Here is a 15,155-nt window from a genome sequence, read left to right as displayed (position 1 = left end):
CTCTCTCAGCTCATAGGGTTGTTGTGAGAAAAATAGGAGGAAAGTATGTTGGATATGTTTTCTGCCTTGAGTTTTTTGTAAAAATAATAAAAATACAAATACATAATTAAAAATGCCACTGTTCTGTAAGCAACGTAAGACTATTTTGCTTACCTCTTCTATTTACCTCTTCTATTTAAACTCAAATCCTTAAGAAGTAAATACTTAAGTGGCCACCTTTCTTTATGTTAGGGTTTTTCTTAATATGAACAGAACTCTAGAACAGTACAAGAACACAAAGACTATTTGTTTTCCCCTCACAAAACTGTTATTGTACAAAATTAAACTCTTATCTTACTCTACTATCTTCTTGTTACTATAAGTTTACAGCTATTCTTTTTGTATTCTTATTTATTCTGTAAATTTCTACCGGTATCTGTATGTTCTATTTCTATGTTCTGATTCTTGTTTAGCACTGTTTTCTTAACTACTACGTCTTTAAACTTTTGTTTTCTCCTGGGTCTATAGCTCTTGCAGCCAATCTCTGCCCATTTGAATGTGAAAATCCTTTTCACTCCTCCATAGATTTGTGAATGGGCTCGTCTCTCCTCCCACTTCTCCAACACTTACAGGCCTCTGTTTCTGGAATTGGTTTGTAGAGCTCTGCACCTGGGCTGCTGCAAGTAGTGGCCTTGCTTGGGTTTGCAGACTCTGGTGGGGCTCTTTTCCTTCCCTGCCTCTCAGCAGTCGTGCAGCTCCAATAATTGAAGTTTTCTCTTGCTATCTGAAGATGACTGCTGAGGTTCTCACCTTTGAGTTGGAGTTTCTCTTACCCACAGCTGTGTTATCCTCTAGTGTGACTCTTTTTCTTGGGACACTCACACGCCTGCTTGTTTTCAGTTCCCAAACTCCTCAATTAACTCTCCTTCTCAGGTAGTACCAAACTCTGGATCCCCAGGAAGAAAAATGCTCTAGGTGGTGAGTTCACTCTTCTCCACTTTAATTATTTTTGCCGAGTCAGTAACATCTGCGAGAGCTGACTCACTCCCAAGTTCTATTTGTAAAACAGTGTCATCTTGGAGGACCTAAGAGATGGGTCTTCTCTGTGGCTGCACTTGCCCTATGGAGCAATCCAAAAGGCCCCAACCCTGCTGGTGCTTTCACAAATTTTTTGCTTCCTTAGAATTACATAACTTTTGCCTTGCATGTTACTTGGTTTGGGGTTTTCCACTTTTCTAATGCACTGTTGGTTATTAATGTCTAGCATTGTTGTAATCATATTGTGGCTTTGGGCGACAGCTCTGATTCTTTTTAAAAACTAATATGCAAGCTGCCTAGAGTTACCTCATCATTCAGGTAGCCTATGAGTTTATCAAGTAAATTAATAAAAATGACCCATTCATAAATAATGAAGTTCTTCTTTCCCTATCATCTCTACTGACCAGGGGCAAGCTTGCTTTCTGATACCTGTTCCCAGCAAATGATTGATTCTATAATATTCCTATAAGGGGCTTTTGAAATTTCTTCTAATTTTGCAAATGTGTATAAAGAGATAAAGAAGTGTAAACCATTCATGAATATGCAAGCAAACATATTAAATACAAGGAGGTTACATATGTCTTTCCTCAACTTTCTCTTGGGGCATTTCCATTTTGAAATTAAAAATTATTCTTATAAGACCAGTTGGAATAAAGAAGCATATGGAGGCAAAAGGATTATTTTCTTCTCACTCTCATTCTATCTCTCCCTACCTAGCATCATGCATAATTAGGTATCACTGTAGATATATTTGATAATGATGATACACGAAGAAGAATCCATTCTGTAGATCTTAAACCATGGATAGAAACATTGCGGTCAACAAATGGTGTAAAAGACAATAAATACATAAACAGCACAGATGATTCTTGAGGGAACATGCTTTCCCATACAGTTGCATATCTAAATTTCAGATGAGCTCCCTTTTCCTACCACTTAACAGAAATTTTTTTGTCAGGATTCTGTTTCACTCAGCTTATGTCCAGGCAATGTAAGATATTTTCCTGAGTCCTTGAATCAGAAAGATAAATAGAAATGGGTATCGCCTACATACTAAGAACAGTGCATTGGTAATATGGTTTTGTAAAAGTTGAAAAAGCATGAAAAAGATAGAACTTTATAATACCTCATTGACAAATGCTCAGATATCAGACCAATGTCTTCCAGCACCACCTACTGGAGACTGTTCATCAGACAAAATCAATTCAGAACAGGACTACTTGTTCAAAAAGATCATCACAGTAGTGAAATCTGCCAGATATGCATCAAAATCAGGCTGTGGCACTTTTCCTTTGCCTATTTACTAGTTTTGATCACCTATAAAGGGAATTTCAATGAGATCCCAAATCAGACTAGAACTCAAACTGGACTGGGTTAAATAATATCTCATTTAATTAAATCTCAATGTCATTTAAATTCATCTGGGACTTAGTTCCTATCACTTGTTTGAACAGGTTGTCCACTACTTCAAAAAGAGACCATAGAATAAATATTAAGAACTCATCTTAAGCAATAACTAGCCTTCCTTAGTATTCCAGGAATCCTTCCTTCCTGTAAGAACATATTAATTATCTCTGTCCTTGAAATGAGCTGTCCTCTGGCAACTTTACCAAATGGACAAGGATCAAGATTTAAGTAATGAGTTGGAATTATTGACAATCTTGTCCACAACTTCTGGATATGAAATATCCATTACAACAGAACAAGCAAATGCTTCAGATACAGGTAGTACTCGCTTTACAACTGTTCTTTCGAAGACACAACATCACTGAAAAAAGCGACTTATAACTATTTTTCACACTTATGACTGTTGCAATATCTCCATGGCCACATTATCAAAATTCAGATACTAGGCAACTGACTTATATTTATGATGGTTGCAGTGTCCCGAGATCATATGATCACCTTTCTGAAAAGCAAAGTCAATGGGGAAGGCAGATTCACTGAATAACCGTGAAATTAACTGAACAGCTATAGTGCTTGACTATGGGAACTATGGGAAGAAAAGTTGTAAAATGGGGCAAAATTCTGTCTCGCTCAGCAACAGAAATGTTGGGCTCAATTGTGGTTGTAAGACAAGGACGACCTGCACATGAAAAGATACAGAATTAATATGGGATACAGTGGTTTTACTTGCACATACTTGACATAATACTGTTTGAACCTGTTGGAAGTGGACAGGGTCTTTAGGACTATGAGTTCAGCCTCCTGCTCCCTAGATCCATACCCCTCCTGGCTTGTGAAAGTGGCTCAGGGGCTGTTGGGTAGTTTTTAACAGCAGTGAGTTCTCGGAGTGAAGAGGTTGTTGTCGACCCTGAAGCTGACATATGTGTAGCCATGTTTTATTGTAGTCATTTCCTATTCTTTTTCTAAGCTTTTTCTAGGTATTCTGTAAGAGGATCTAATGAGGCTTTAGGCTTGCCACATTCTAGCAGTAGGAAGGGGAGTTGCAGAGATAAGGGGAGATGCTATGGCTAGGTAGCATTCTTTCCCGTGGGAACTGAGAATGTGCCTACAGATGGCTGAAGGTGGAGTTTGGAGTCACTGGACAGTTGGACTGTGAGCTGATTGGAGAATGTGACTCTGGGGGGAAGTTTCAAACTTTTGCTTTTTACTGGGTGTAATTCCGGGCTTTCGTCAGAGCTTGACAATTTGATATGTTTCTAATAAACAGACTTTGACTGAATATAACTGCCTTGGATTGTTCATTCCAGGGACTTATTACTTGGAAGCTTGACAGTTGTTCCTTCACCTCTCAAGGAGGCTTTGGTTTACCTGCTCCTCAAGAAACCATCTCCAGAACTCCAATATCCTCTTTTGGGGGAAGATGACTGAGAAGGTGGTTGTGCAGTAGCTTCAGAGGACCTTGGATGAAGTGAATTATCTGGCACTTTTTCAGTCAGAGTCCACACCTGGGTATGGTATGGCAATGGCACAGGTTGACTTTTGGATGATTTCTGCCACAGGCAGGATAGTGGATGTGGGTCCCTCCTTGCCTTATTTGACATTTCATGTCAAATGACATGAAATATCATTTCATGTCAGAGAGGGGGGGGAGGGGGAGGGAGGGAGAGAGAGGGAGAGGGAGAGAGGGAGGGAGGGATTTCCATTTCTTTAGAGATCTTACATGCCAATAACTACCATGCTTTAAGGTAATATTTTTTCAGGATATCAGGATTATCATAAAGTTTCCTGCCACAGATCCTATCACCAGGTTCTAGCAGAAAACAAACAAGGTCAACATATGCCCTCCAATACATGATGGACTACAGAATAACTGAGACAGGTCCATGATTTTCACTTGTTTATATGAGGAGCCACATAAGAATTTTAGTATGATTGTTTCTCTTATTTCTCTAAATTAGGAAACCTGGAAAATGCTTCAATGCCATGTCCAAGTTTGTTTCTATAGACTAAAAGAAGACGACCCTCACACAGATGGTTCATCAGCTGAATCCAAATCTTATCTTGAAGATTTATTAAATGATACAGACACTCAGAAATCCACATCTATCACACAGGATACCAATCAATGCAAAAGTCTTAGGACAGTTGACTGTACTCTGCTTCTCCTTTCCCAGGCTTAGTTTGCTACAGCTTGAAGAAATTTTGCTGATGACATAGGAGACATTAATGATTGCACACTGTCTTAGTAATTTTATCATTTATGCGATATCAGCATGCTCATGTTTTATATGCCCGAGGTCTTTCCATTTACTATGTTGTAATTCACGTTGCCAGCAATCTCATACACACAAATACAAAGTGTGGAGATAATATTTCATTTGAAAACTTACACGTTGTTTTCAGTTCAGTAAATTCAACTACCAGCAACAAAGCTTAAAAACAAATTGAAGTACAGAACTGATACAAACTGAAATAGAATTTTACATATATATTTGATTCTACTGAATCCAAATGAACTAGCACTCTTCAGTGCTTTTTACCAGAAAATAATTTTTCTAATTTTAAAAATGTTGTGCATTTTAAGTAATAACCTTTTAGCAATTAAGCCTTAAAGAAAGATAAGTTTCTATACATTTTTGTAAATAACCCACATGCTAATAAATGAATTCTTAATTGTGGAATATGGATCAAAGGACACGATCACTTTTTACAGGAAGTTAGGAATACAGCATAAAAAAAGAGAAACATAAAGTATATCGTTACATTGCCAAAGCAAACCACTTTAAAATTCATCCAAAACCCAAATATTTTTCAGAGTTTAGAGCTATAAACAATATATACTGAACAAAACCACCTTCTTAATTAACACAACATTAACCCTTACATTAGCCCACCAAATGAGTCCAGTGATAGAGAATTTTAATTCACCTTGGTAAACTGGTGCGTCCAGCGTCCAGTGTCAGATCTGTGTGTACCATTTCCTGTTTCAGTTCTCCGATTTCTGAAGCTATTGTGTCAATTAGCTTGAAGGACAAAAGCAATATGACATCAGAAAGTGGAAGATGTAGAAATAAAAGAATGGACAAGATGAGTCACTTAGGATTACAACTCATTTCACCCTGCCTAATTCTGACTTCCCGTTCTTAAGAGGAACCAACATAATGAAGCATGTATTTCATTCAGTCACATATAAAATCAGCTTGTAGTATACATACCTAATACTCCTTCGTCCTCCTCTTTTCCCTACAACACCTATCCTTGAAGTCGGTTGGGTTCAGAGAGAAGACTGGCCCATGGCCACCCAGTTGGGTTTCATGCCTAAGGGGGAACTAGAACTTACAGTCTCCTGGTTTCTATCCTGGTGCCTTAACCACTAAACCAAAATCATTAAATAAATGATTTGTAAAATTCTATTTAAGATTTGTATTGTTATTGAACTGATACTGGAAGAGAGAAAAAAATATGCAAACAACAAAAAAGAAAATAAATAAAAGAAAATAAATAAAATATATAAAAATCTAAGTGTTTAAAGTTTGATCATACAGAATATCATTTTCCATACTTTGTTAAAGAACCCATGTACTGTATAAAGAAGAGAGTGGACAAATATCAATAATCCAAGATTATAAAACCAGGGTGGCACTGTCTTTCCGTTGAGGTTTTTTGTTTTTTTGTTTTGCTAAGTCCCATTTTGATACTTTTACATCTCTTTATATAAATTTTGTATATATAATTCAAAAGCAGATCTCTAAACTCTGTTATGCTTCCTAAAACCATACAAACAAACACGGAAATCAAATAAAAATGGAACAATAGTATGACAAGCTTTTCTACAGATCATTTATATAAGTTTTCCCTCCATTGGTTTAGACTCATCCATTCTGAGAAATTCTGTATGATTGAAATATACTTGTATTCCATTAGTGTGAATTATAATTATTGAAATGAAGTACTTAATTTCTTAGGGATTTAAATACCATCCCAATTTCTCTAAAGCACTAATGAGTTCTAAGAAGCAACTAACAATGAGTTGAATTATACACTAGTAATAGTGTATTTATGAATAAACCATATTATAGATTTTCAAATACTACATATTAGTTAGGCACATGGAATATTGTAAATGTCACCAGTACCTTAATGTAAATGAAATGCTCTCTTATGTACAAACTGAAAAATTATACATGTATTTTCTTCATAGTGTTTTCCTGCAAGTGTAAAATCTGCTTTTTTTCAGATCAACGAAGTATTGATCCTTTGGGCACAACATTTTCTCAAAATGCATGTGAATTTTGAGTTCTTTTTTTTTTCAAATGTTGGGCTTCCATCCATAAATATTTACTGGTGTAAATATTATAAGAAAATGATATTGCTCTATTCACTCAAGGCTTCTGCTAACATTTTATGGCAAGATTTGTTATGCGCAACATCCCAAAATCATCACAATCATAACCTATGACAGGTATACAATTTTTAATATAACTTTATTAAAATTTTAAGATGAAAGTTAAAACCAAAAACTAATATTTAGAATAAAAAAGGAAGAGAAAGAAAAGATATAAGAGAAGAACAGAAACAATAATCCAGTAGAAAAGGAATGTAAAGAAATTACTTCCAATTTTCTTTTATAGCAGTTGTAAGTATAAATGTAAATTATTATCTTATTCTATGGTTACAATTTTGCTTATATTTTTCTATAATCTATTTTTCTAATTATCAAACCATATATCATAATTTGTTTTTTCAGTTTGTGAAAAAAGCAAATAAAGTATTTCTAATTAGCATTAAACCCAGGTGATGTCCTATCTCTAATTAAAACTGTCAAGTTGACCACATCAGCAAGTTCCATCTTCTATGACAAGTATATAATTGATGTTGAAAGAATGAAACCAAAAATGTCACTTAAATGTATATGCTATCATTTTGTTTTTTAAGTAATTGTTTGTGCCAAGAATTCCATATTTGGAATTCCTTGCCCATGTTTAAGGGTCCGATATATGTCTACTACATAACACTAAGCCATTATTTGCTTCAGAAATTTGATGAATAAGTCATAAGTGTTTGCACATAATGCTTGTCCATAACCACACCTACATACAGACCACATATGTGCCATTTTGGACCTCTGCCTGATCACTACCTATTTTAAATACAATGAAGGTTTCTACAGACAAAAGCTGCACTATGGGTTCACCAATTGTGGCCAATCTCTACATGGAAGATGTAGAAACCAAAGCCCTAAACTCTTTCACAGGATTTCCACCCACTCACTATAGGTATGTGGACAATACCTGGGTCAAGTTTAAAATACAGGAAATGGAAACCTTCACCAAACACCTCAATTCTACGAACAGATAGATTAAGTTCACACAGGAAGATGTCAAAGAAAACAGTCTGGCTTTTCTAGACTATGCAGTGCATATTAAGGAAGGCAGAAGCATTAACACTGAAGTTTACAGAAAACCCCCACACAGAGATCAGTATTTACATTTTGATTCTCACCATCACTTGAGCAGAAAATGGGAGTGATCAGAACCCTACACCACCAGACTGAAAGTTTGCCTACCAGTAAAGAGGGAAAACAAAAAGAACTAAAACATGACAAGGAATCCCTCAGAATTTGGGATTATCCTAACTGGGCCTTCATCAAATCCAGAAAAAGATCCAACAGAAGTTCTTCAATTACAGACAAAGAGAGAATAACAAACATAGCAATGTTCTCATTCCATACATTGTAGGAATATCTGAAAAGATCAGGAGAATTGTCAACCAACACAACATACAAGTACACTTTAAACTCAAGAATACACAGGAGAAACTCATCCACCCCAAGGATAAAACATACAGACAAAAAGTGAGCAATGTGATTTATGCAATACAATGCAATGAGACATATGCAGATCTGTACATTGGTGAAACAAAACAACCACTTCACAAGTCCATGGCACAACATAGGAGATCAAACCCATCAGGACAAGATTCAGCAGTCCATTTGCATTTGAAAGCTCTTTTATGACAGCAAAATTCAAAGTCATCACAACTGATGAAGATTCTTGAATGTTTTGTTCTTCTTCCTCAAGGAAAAAACAGTCCAGTTGCCTCTTGAAAAAGCATTTTTGAGACAACCACATCTATAATTTCTATTATGGTTTAGTAGGTACGTTGTGGATAATTCAAAATTAATCATGTCATATCATTTCTAATGCTATAATATTGTTCTGTGCAAAAACAGGCTCTGAGTAAGCAAGATGAAGTATAAACTAGCATATCCTAAAGAAGGTAAAATTGGAAGGCAAAGGAGAAGGGGACGGCAGAGGATGAGATGGTTAGGTAGTGTCATTGACGCAGTGAACATGAATTTGTGAAAACTCCAGGAGACAGTGGCAGATGGGGGGGGGGGGCTGGCGTTCTGTAGTCCATGGGGTCGTGAAGGACATCAAAAGAAAATAAAATCCTACTATTTTGAAAAGATAGCAGTTTGAAGAGATAAAAGTTTTGAAGAGATATAAAATTTCAGATTGTAAAGTTATTAGAACTCACTGTAATGTAAAATTTAAATCTTCTGTCCCAGCTATGATCTCAGTAAAAATTTCAAATAAAAGAAGCAAACTGGTCCCTAATGAAATTCTGAAATTCATAAACAACCAATATCTTTATTAGGATAAATAAATGAACAAGTTTTGAGTCCTTTGAAATTCATTATTTTGTCATATTCTAGACTCTGAGCAAGTAACAAAAGGGCCAATGGATTCACACCAGCTTTCCTTTCAAAGTATATTGTTTCACAATTCTGTCCACCAGGGGGAACCACACTACATCACTAAACACTAAAATATCTGCAGTATTTCAATCAATATCCTCAATAAACTCAGTCTCATAATATAAATAGTGATTACAGATACTATATATTTACTTCTATATACTTATGTAGTCAGAGGTATGTATAATATAAATCATTATTTTGATATTTATTTATATTTGCTTTCCTGTTAATTCACTGAGCTGAAATTCATGAAATGTTCTCCCTTCCCTTCCCTTCCCTTCCTTTCCCTTCCCTTCCCTTCCCTTCCCATTCCACTATGAAGTAAGCCAAACACTTTGAAGTCCAACAGCAAGTTGGAAAAAAAATAGATTAAGGTCTATTTTCAAATAACAAGGTCAAAAACAATGCTTGGATTTTTAAAATGTATTCCTAACATATAATGGGTGTACAAAGTATAATTTCATCTTATTATTAGAGGTAGCACGTCTGTTATCAGGAAACAACCTGATGTTTGTCTACAAACTGATATGCTTTGTGGGGATTGGATAGAAAGGCTTGTATATCATAGCTAGAAAATGGGGATTAGAAGTGTTCTATACTTCTGAAGAATATAAACCAATTCTTACATTGGCAAGAAATGCACAGTGGGATCTCTTGGAATCGGTACTTTTCAGCTCATAATTAATTCATCCTGTTGATGGCACTCCATATACACAGCCCAAAATAATTTCCATTACACAGACAATACTTTTATCATAATAAAAAAGAAATAGTGAGACACACCAAACAATCAACAACTTTAAAGGTGTAACATTTACAAGAGAATAAGACAGCAACAAAAATTACCTTTCCTGGATATCTTCACCAGGCTAAAATCACAAGCATAGTAAAAAATAATTCACAGAACCAAAGCAACAACTCAACTGCCTCCAGAGGAATTGAATATAAACACGATTCAGACAAGGAAATGCACACACAATGGTCCAAACTCCAAAGGAAGTAGATTACCTACAGAGCATCTTCCAGTCCAATAGAAATCCTGCAATTTTATTAAAAAGTGTTATTCCATATACTGGTACCCTATTGCTAACAAAGGGTATGAAAAAAGAAAAAACTCTCCCATACTGTGCATCAAACACCTATGAGACAACCAACAGACTATTATGAACTCTTGGCATCACTGTAGCACAAAAATCTCAACAAAATCCTATCAAACATTTGAAGCCATAGTCCTAGTAATGAAATAAAAATAGGAGGTGTCCACAACATTCAATGTATGGATTGTAAAAGACATTGTAGGACAGATAAACTGAAAATTGCTAGAATAAATCCTGAAGATCAATTGACTATCAGAAGATAGGAAGAATACTCCTTATCTCTCAAGACAGAAACAAATTCATTTTTTTGAATAATTTTATTAATAATCATACATGTAAAGGATAAAAGTCAATACCAACTACAAAATATACAAACAAATGTAAAAAAAAAAAGGAAAGGAAAAGGGGTATATGAAAAAAGAAAAGAAAGAGAGAAAGAGAAAGAAAAAAGGAATGACTTCCCCTTTCATCCTAGTTAGCTAAAAATAATTTTAACACCTTATCGCCATTTGTAAATAAATAAAACATACTCTCCAGTGGTGGAATTCAAATTTTTTTACCACTGGTTCTGTGGATGTGGCTTGGTGGGCGTGGCAGGGGAAGGATACTGCAAGATTCCCACCCCACTCTGGGGCCAGCCAGAAGTGGTATTTGCTAGTCTTCTGAACTAAAAATTTCTGCTACCGGTTCTTCAGAACCTGTCAGAACCTACTGAATTTCACCACTGATACTCTCTCTTTTCCCCATATCTCATCTCTTAGATAAGGAAAAAAAGATCTAAAAGAGATGTCAATTTTTATCAGTAAAAATCCAGTCAGGGCAAGCAGATACAACTATTTTCTTCAGAATCTCCTCCCGTAAGCTCATTTAAGTCTAAATACTCTGTCACTTGATCATTGTCAGCAAAAATCCAGTAAGGCAACAAGATATAACTATTTTCTTCTTTTAACCCTAATCAAGCAAGCCAAACTTATAAATCTTTCCTGACTTTTTAAAAAATATTTTTGACCCTCTTCAGAAAAAATTCCAGAAGTAATTTGCTGTTCATCTATGTTTCAAAGCAAAATTTAGAACTTTAACAGTTTTCTCTTGTATCCATAAATAAAATTTATCCTTTTGTTTGTCACTCCTTTTTTTGAAGTTTTATCTTTTTATTAATTTATAATATAAATCACAAAAATAAAAAAGCAAATAATAGGACAAAGAAAGGAGAAAAAGGGGAAAAGTGTAGAAAAAAGGGGAAAAAAGAAAGAGAAGGCATAGACTTCAAACTCTGTTTCATGCAGTAGAATAAGATAGTAGCATCAACTTTTGTTTTTCACTTCTAAGAAAAGTCCTTCGAAATATTAGCCAAGCTGTTTTGTATATCCAGAGAGGGGATGAAAATATCCAAATCAAGTTGCTGATTTAATGTCTTTTCATCTCCTTTAAGGAATAAATCATCCATCAGATCTATTTGTATTGTATCTAAGTCCTCTGTCAAATTTATTTCAGAAACATCCATTGCAGCTCCTTCTTGTTTTACAACTTCACAAGAACATGTCAGTTTTATCAAGTATCTGATCCATTGTCCAAAAGCTTTGTTGAAAGGTATTCAAAAGTTTGCACTAAGGATTTTTACTCTTTCTTTATTTTGTCTCTAGTGTCCAGTTATCAGTTTATAAGGTCTTTTTTCATTAAAAAATGAAAACAATCTCCATTTTCCCATGAGCAAGTATCTTCTAAATAATTCAAAGCTGTAATTCGAATTTCCACTGGCCCCTTAATCCATTATTAACTTTCCAAAATCCATATACTAAGTGCCCTTTTGCTGCATAGTCCAAAAAAAACTCATATATTTTTAAACTTCCAAAATCAAAATTGCCTTTTAAAAAGGAGGAAACTCATCCAATGAATATAATAGAATCTTGACAGTCTGAAGAATCTTAATCTCTCCAATATGCAAAGAATTAGAAAAAAAACCAAAAGAGGGATTAAGAGATAAGGCTCAGCCAAGAATAGTGTCCATAAAAGCTGATATGCAAGTTTGAGCTTGATGTAAATTCTGACTCTCAGCCACTCCACTCATAAATTGACTGTAAAACCTACATTTTCCATGGTCTACTCATGAGGAATGGGTGTCTGGAATCACGTGCATAATCTCAAAGATAGTGCCTTTGTTCTGGAGAGTTTATGGTGACTCAGATCCAGCTTTCAGGGACAATTCTGTTCGCAAAGCTATCTTGCTAGCTAACAAAAAACAGCAAGGTATTCACTCACTACGGCGCATTTTCAACCAGAATTTCAAATGAGAAACTGATGAGTTAGGCCAAGATAAACCCCAAAACTCTAAGCAAGCTTGGCATGAAGACAAATCAGACCTCAAGAGATGAACAGAGATATACTATCTATATGCCATTAATAATTACATGTCAAGAAAGGAAATTAGTAGCCCAGAGTACATCCACCCTAAAAACCAACACCCAGATAAGCAGGAAATAGCCCCAGATAAACAATTTGGGAAGAAACAATGCTCTAATCAAGCAACCATCAAGGAAAAAAAACCACACTCTAATAGACTGACAGGGCTAGGCACTATATATAAATATTCAGGAAGCTTCTTTTTCCCAAGGACTGTGAAACTGGCCTCATAACAAAATGTCCTCAGGAAACCACCAAGCTCAAAGCACACCAGGAATCCATCATATGATCTTAAGTTAAGATCTAGCAATGCAGCAATGGCAGTGTTTGCTAATCATATCAAAGTGCTGAAAGTGGTTAGATCAAAAACAGATTGTCAAGAACTCCGTAAGAATGGCAAATTAAATTCAATGCAAACAAATTTAGGTATGTATTGACACAAAAATCCAGATTTTACCAATATATTAATATGAGCTGACAGAAAAATAATTTAAATTCAAATCAAAATGTCAATCCAGTATAAAGCTGGTGTTAAAAAGAAAATTCTACATTTGAAATTGTATACAAAAAAGATATGCAAAGTACACTAAACTCTGGAACATTTAACTTCTCTTTCAAAGATCCCAATTTCCCTCTAGACTATTCTGACTATTCTGAATATAGTTTGGTGGTTTTCCTCTAAACTGGGGATTATTTTGTCTAGGGCAGCATATTTAGGACATCTCAAATACCGTAGTTCTGAAGATATACTTTTGGAAGTTGTAAAACTGACCCCAGAATAAATCAGACGTCTCTGGAATGTTCCATCCTGAAAGGCTAAATTTTGCACAACACTACACATTTATTTTTAGACCACAGTTGAAGTACTCTATACAATTCTTCATCTAACTTAAAGGCCATTATAAAGGTTTTGATTTGATCTGATATAAAGGTCGTCCTCCACTTATAACTACAATTGAACCCCAAATTGCAAGGTTGACTCAGCCTTCCATCCTTTCAAAGGTAGGTGAAATGAGGACCCAGATTGTGTGGGGCAATAAGCTGACTTTGCATAAATATACAAAAGTATGAAGGCTATTGCTTAACACATTGTAAGCCGCCCTGAGTCTCCGGAGAAGGGCAGCATATAAATTAAAGCAAAAAAAAAAAGGTAGTTGTTAAGTGATTCACAACGATTTTATAATATTTTTTGTCAGGGTTGTTAAGTGAATCACTTCAACTGGGAAGGTTACAAATGGCAATCATGTGACTCTGGGATGCGGCAACCATTATAAATACACACCAGTTGCCAAGTGCCCAAAGAGTTTTGATTTGATTTTGTGGGATTGCTGCAAGAGTTGTAAGTGCAAGGACCACTTGAAGGTCACTTTTTCAGTGCTACTGTAATTTTGTATAATTGCTAAAAAAATGATTGTAAATCAAGAATTACTTATACGTAATTCTGGGATCTATAGAAGACTATAAAACTAAGAAAGGTGCAAAACAATGTAAACAAATTATCATGTACCAGCTTCCCTGTAATAAAAAAAGAGCACAAGAGCAATTTGGACTCTTTAGCCTGACACAAAAGAAAGTAAAGTGAGAAATGATAGAAGCTCATAAAATGATGCATGGCACAGATAACATAGGAAGAGTGGTGCTTTTTTTCTCCTATTGTCAAGGTATCAGTGTCATCCACTTTAATTTACATCATGGAGAAGTGAGACTGAAGGAAGGGAATAACAGAATGGAATGGAATGGAATGGAATTTTTTATTGGCCAAGTGTGATTGGGCACACAAGGAATTTGTCTTGGTGCATACGCTCTTAGTGTACATAAAAGAAAAGATACGTTCATCAAGAATCATAAGGTACAACAATAACACATAGTGTTTAAAATATCACAGGATCACAAGAAAATTTGGATTAGGCCAGGGGTGGGCAAATATGGCCCCTTTATGACCTGTGGACTTCAACTCCCAGAATTCCTGAGCCAGCTTGGCTCTCTCAGGAATTCTGGGAGTTGAAGTCCACAGGTTGTAAAAGGGCCACAGTTGCCCACCCCTGGATTAGGCAAATGCAGTATTGGATAATAGAATTTTAAAGGACATTTTTGCTTGTAGCAATATAAACAGAGACTCTACATATGCTCTTTACTGAACAGGATCAAATAAACTTCAGGAGCTAGAATATGCAGCATTACAGTCTAACCACCAAGTTACAGAAAATAAATGAAAGGTGCAAAAATGCATGCTAAACTTGGACAATTAAAGAGAGTAGGTTGCCAACCAAACAAAGTCAAAACACACAATCATTTGTAGAGGCAAATGAAGTTAAATTAAAATAAAATGATTATATTGAATTTGTTTATAAACAGGATTATAAAACAACAGAAACATTTGTAGAGAATTAACACATTCAGGAACTGATTCATTAGAAAATGAGATACAGCTGTTAAACCAGCTATCAAACAAAACAGCACTATTTGTAGAT

The 15,155-nt window shown here is 35.3% G+C and overlaps 1 protein-coding gene across 2 annotated transcripts in view; it reads right to left on the bottom strand.

The window, feature by feature from the left end:
- Window positions 1–15,155, bottom strand: part of RIN2 (Ras and Rab interactor 2) — an 83,821-nt gene that overhangs the window by 38,444 nt on the left and 30,222 nt on the right. For both annotated transcript variants that reach the window (XM_034411740.3, XM_087891274.1), the window contains exon 3: window positions 5,353–5,447. In XM_034411740.3, the coding sequence (XP_034267631.1) occupies window positions 5,353–5,447 (95 nt within the window). The remainder of the gene's footprint in view (window positions 1–5,352; window positions 5,448–15,155) is intronic.

Source organism: Pantherophis guttatus, chromosome 3 (genome assembly GCF_059756535.1).
Source record: "Pantherophis guttatus breed Tessera chromosome 3, ASM5975653v1, whole genome shotgun sequence".
In the NCBI taxonomy this organism is placed as follows: domain Eukaryota; kingdom Metazoa; phylum Chordata; class Lepidosauria; order Squamata; family Colubridae; genus Pantherophis; species Pantherophis guttatus.
The sequence above is the reverse complement of the archived record's forward strand: the minus strand, read 5'-3'. Positions and strand labels throughout refer to the sequence as shown.